This window comes from Ursus maritimus, unplaced genomic scaffold, assembly GCF_017311325.1.
Source record: "Ursus maritimus isolate PB19 unplaced genomic scaffold, ASM1731132v1 scaffold_2, whole genome shotgun sequence".
In the NCBI taxonomy this organism is placed as follows: domain Eukaryota; kingdom Metazoa; phylum Chordata; class Mammalia; order Carnivora; family Ursidae; genus Ursus; species Ursus maritimus.
The window spans coordinates 77,061,339-77,066,243 of record NW_024424452.1 but is presented as its reverse complement, the minus strand read 5'-3'; the positions used below and the strand labels follow the sequence as shown (position 1 = coordinate 77,066,243).

Sequence of the window (4,905 nt, the reverse complement as noted above, 5' to 3'; positions counted from 1 at the left end):
AGAAGCAGGAGTCTAAATCTTCAGGGCTCAACTTTAAATTCTGTGCTTGTGCATGTGTATTACAGATGTGATATGAGTACAGGAGTTCTAGGTACAATGTAGGGTTCTTCTAGGGTCAGTCTGTTACTCATCTCAGCATCCCAACATCTAGTACAGAGTCACAGAAACACTGTTATACTGAAATATTATTCCTGTCTGACTTCGGACTCTTTTTCAGAGACAGTTTATTGGTCAAGGTAAAATAAAGCCACTAAAATGTGACAACACAGGCAGCAATATTGCTACAAATAGTGTGATACTAAGAGAAGATGACTAGGTTAGAAGATGGTTAGTATTCTTTAGCTCAGGTTCCCACTCCACTGTGACCCACCACACAACCTCTGTCATCTTTAGCTTCCTCTTCTATAAAGGAGGATTTTAAATCTCTAAGCCTTTTCCCCCGAATTAAAAAAAATCTTTGATTCTCCCAGATTCAAAAAAAATTTCTTCAAAATATTTTCACTTAATCTCCTTTTATTTAAATGAACTTCAGTTGAATAATGCCCCACTGTAAATATTTCTTTTAAATCATTATTTTCTAGGATTTTATGATGGATTCAATCTTTATTGTCTCTCTAAGAAGGGAAAAGAGATAAAAACTTGTGGAACATCTGATATAAACCAGATTTTTCATATTTATTTAATTCTCAAGCCTTATGAAGTGGAAATTTTCTCAATTTTAAAAGTAAGGAAACAAAGAAGTCAAGTATCATGCTGAAGGCCAGGTAAGAGCTGGGCAGTGCCAGGCTCTCCTTTCAGGTCTGAATGATTTTAAAATCCATGTTCTTTCTAGTACATGATGCTGGCATTCTGTAAAAAAAAAAAAAAAAGGTAAATATTCCATTTAACAGATGGAAAGACAGGTACAGAGAACCAGGGACTTCCTCAGTTTTGTAGTAAATCAGCAGTTTTGGTGCGAGGAAGAAACTCGAGTATTTCGGAGTAGAGTATAAGCTCACATCACGTGCTAGTGTAGGAAAATATCCTTTTGTATGATAACTTTATTTGATGCCAGCATGGAATTTTCAGGGTTTTAAAATGATGAGATGTGATAAAACTGAGCTTGTTGTATTTATATTCTTTTAAAATGAAATTCTGGTAATGCAGCAGTTTTTCTAGAGACTATTTCAGAATGAGCATATTTTATATCCTAGAAATTGATGAAACTCTCTCCTTTTCCAAAGCGTGGACCCTAGCCTCCCTACCTCCCCAATCCCTGCCTTACACATGCATGATATCTAGAGCATGAAAGGGCTTGATCTTGAACTTTATTTCTTCTTATAAAAGTAATTTTCTTATCTGAAAATAATTTGTAATGCTACTATACTTCCTCATGATTCAGAAAAGAACTTCTTTTCTTCTGAATATTCCTTTTGTTGGTTTTTTCATCCTCTCTGTCTGTGTTGGCTTCTAGCCCTCTGTTTCTTCCAGCGCATTTGGTCTTGTGCCAAATGAGAGTCATCACTTAGCCCAAAAGTATCATTTTCCAACACACAGAATCAAAAAGAAAACCCCGCCTATTACACCCACTGCTAATTACCATACCACAAAACTGACTAGTTGCATCACTGGACCATCACTTGTGAATTTCTGCTTTCCAGAGCTCTTATTCCTGCAGAGAATGAGTTTGAGCCACATGGAAGATATGCCTTTAAGCCATTCAAGTCCTCAAGGGACACCCAGAACATCCTGGAAGCAATGGTTCCTCTACTCAACAATAGTTCCTTTGCTGTTGCTTTGCTCCTTCAGTACACTAATTCTTACTTTTCTTCCACTCAAGGTAAGGAGACAATAGTACCTAAAATTGCTGCCTTTCTTTTGTAAGTCTTTTTAAATCATTGTCACTCAGTATTGCTAGAGCTAGTTGGAAGAGATATGTGGGTACAGATAATGCAAAAAGAATTTCAATTTTGTCATGGCACATGGCTTTTGAGGCTTATCTAAATGTTCTGAAATGAAAGGTATTAGAAAATGCTAAATGTTAGCTGCATAACTGGGTTAGATAGAATCACTTAATTAAATCAGTCAGCTGATAGATGCCTTGGAATATTTTCTCCCTTTCTGGAACTCTGTTAAATCCTCTTGGTGGAATAAAGGTAAAAAACATATGCTTGCCTTCAAGGAATGGGATGTAAGCTATAGTCTTACTGAGGGAAAAGATATAAGAAGATAATGGAAGAGAGAATAAAGTAAGTGACAGGTGGTTAGTGCATCTTTGTGGAGGAAATGGCACTGAACTAGGAGTAAGATCTGGATTCTGGTTCTAGGTCTCCCTAACCGTATAAACTTAAGAAAGACATTTAATCTTTCTGGTTCTCAGTTTCTTCATCTGAAAAATGGTAGTTGGAGAATGAATTTGTTCATTACAGTGCCCCTTCTAGCTATAAAATACAGTGATTAATAATTTATCTAAGGGTATTATAGAACATAAATGCTTTAGGAATTCAAAATAGGGGACAACGACTTTGGGCTAGAGTGATCAGGGAAGGCTTCATGGAGGAAGGAGGAAGCACATTCCTATTTGGGAAGCCCCTGATGCTTATCAGGAATTTCCCATTGAGCTCCAATCCAAGTTGTGGGTCTAGTAAAGGAAATGAAGATATATTAGGTTCTTCTTAGAAGTTTTTCCAACTATTGACTACATAGCACTGACCAAAAAGAAAACAAGGAATGCTTTATTTAATTTAGGATTTAGCCTCTTTGGGGGGTACATTTGAAGATTCTGAGCCTTGGAGAGAATAAGGTAATATATGCCTATCTAAGAAAGGGCTATGATGTGAAATTAGCACCTGCAGAAATATTTTTCTAAGGGGATTAGCCAGTAAAAGCTCCAAAGATATGCTTCTACTACTTAAGATATTTAAAAGCAATTGAGAAAAGATGCAGGAGGAAGTACATGGTAGTTGCTGGTATTAATTTAGGTAGGGGAAGTGTAGCTTTGGTCACATTTCTACACAGTAAACTTTTAATCTGTATTCACTAACTGTACATAAGGACATACAACAGAGGCCTTTTCTTTCTTTCTTTCTTTCTTTCTTTCTTTCTTTCTTTCTTTCTTTCTTTCTTTCTTTCTTTCTTTTCTTTCTAGATTTTATTTATTTATTTGACAGAGAGAGAGACAGCCAGCAAGAGAGGGAACACAAGCAGGGGCAGTGGGAGAGGAAGAAGCAGGCTCCTAGCAGAGGAGCCTGATGCGGGGCTTGATCCCAGAATGCTGGGGTCACGCCCTGAGCTGAAGGCAGACTCTTAATGACTGAGCCACCCTGGCGCCCCAACAGAGGTCTTTCTAATCACACCCCTACTCTCTCCAGGAATGTATCAGGCAGAAATCTGAACTTCCTGGAGCAGTGAAGCTTTGAGCAGAAAGAAAAGAATTGTCAGAAATTCTGAGTGTTTTGATTTGTGAAGAAAAGGAAGGGTGAGAATAGCAATAGCTTAACTTTGGAAGACTTTATCCCTCTAAAGCCACCTCAAGTTTTAGCCAGATATCCCTGAAGAATGTAAAATATGTTATAGATATTATCTGTTCCTGCATATGACTGGGGAACCAATAGAGAAGAGGCTGGAAATGTCCTTCTCAAAGGAACACAGTGGCTCTTGCAAAGGGAAAGAGNNNGAAGTCTAATAATGCCAGAGGCACCTAGGATACCTCTTGCCAGAATTGAACTTGACCAATCCCATGTGTTTGAGCTCTGATTCTCTCTCCTAGACAAAGTGCATCTTCTCAAAGAAAGGTTCTGCCTCTAAAGACATACCCCAGAATTTATTTCAAATTTGGGGAAATTTTAAAGGTTTTCAGGATATTGTCCTGATTGGATGTCATAAAGGCTTATTTCCTATAGGAAAAGCCAGTGGCCTGGCTGACGCGATGCAGTATGAACTCACCTTTCACTTGCCTGCACTTCCCTTTCCTTATTGGCCACAAATAAGTATCTTAGGAAAGGAGGGCTGTGTGGCTAGGAGATGGTGAGTCATTATGAGTTGGCTGCTTCCACCTTCTCACAATACGCATGAACCTCGGAGGGTTTTGTGTTTTGTTTTGTTTTGTGTTTTTGTTTTTGTTTGTTTTGGTTTTGGGGGGGGTTTTGTTTTTGTTTTTGATTTTTTTTTTTTTTTTGGTCTCCACTCTAGTTTTCATATGCAAAATCTCACTTTCCAACTTCTCTAGGCATTAATTCAAAAACCATTAGACAGGAAGATTGGCTCCTTCTAGACCAACAGAAATTTCCTTGGGAGAATTTTTTTTCTCCACCCACCCATCCCCCCATCTTTCAAAAGATGTTCAGCTGACAGGACTGTCTATGAACCCACGGAGTTGGTCTACCCCTCAGCGAAAATAACCTCACAGAGGTTACCTCTAAACAAACAAACAAACAAACCTCCCCCCAAAAAATGTTCAGAAGAGTCCCCTCCTTCAATGAAATGAAGGATGCTTCCAAAAGGGGAAGTTGTGCTTGTACTTAAAAGCAGAATAGAGTCTATTTCCAAATGATGATCTGAATAGTGTTGGTTTGGAGAAAGAATTACTGTTTTGGCCATTTGAATCCAAGCATTTAAATCTGGGCTTAAATCATAATGGGGTTACAAGAGCAATTGCTCCTTCTAAGCAAAAATGAATTAAATTAAATGGAAAGTCCCATATACTTCTTTATAAATGGATATTTACTCCTTCCAAACAGAATTATAAATAGAAACTGCCCTCACGGAGTAGTAGGGGTAACACTTTTGAATGAGACAGGCTGTTTGGATCTCCCCGTAGCCTTTTATCAGCTGCATGACGTTGGGCTAGTTACTTAATCCCTCTCAGATGCACTTCCTCATCTGCAAATGGGCATGCTAGTTCTTTTTTTTTTTTTTTTTTTTTTA

The 4,905-nt window shown here is 38.0% G+C and overlaps 1 protein-coding gene across 1 annotated transcript in view; it reads left to right on the top strand.

Annotated features, from left to right (window-relative positions):
• The first annotated feature begins 1,479 nt into the window (after window positions 1-1,479).
• The window catches only part of TNFSF18 (TNF superfamily member 18), a 12,794-nt gene continuing 9,368 nt past the window's right edge, over window positions 1,480-4,905 (top strand). The window contains exon 1 of the mRNA XM_008696408.2: window positions 1,480-1,819. Within this exon, the coding sequence (XP_008694630.1) occupies window positions 1,661-1,819 (159 nt within the window). The 5' untranslated portion in view covers window positions 1,480-1,660. The remainder of the gene's footprint in view (window positions 1,820-4,905) is intronic.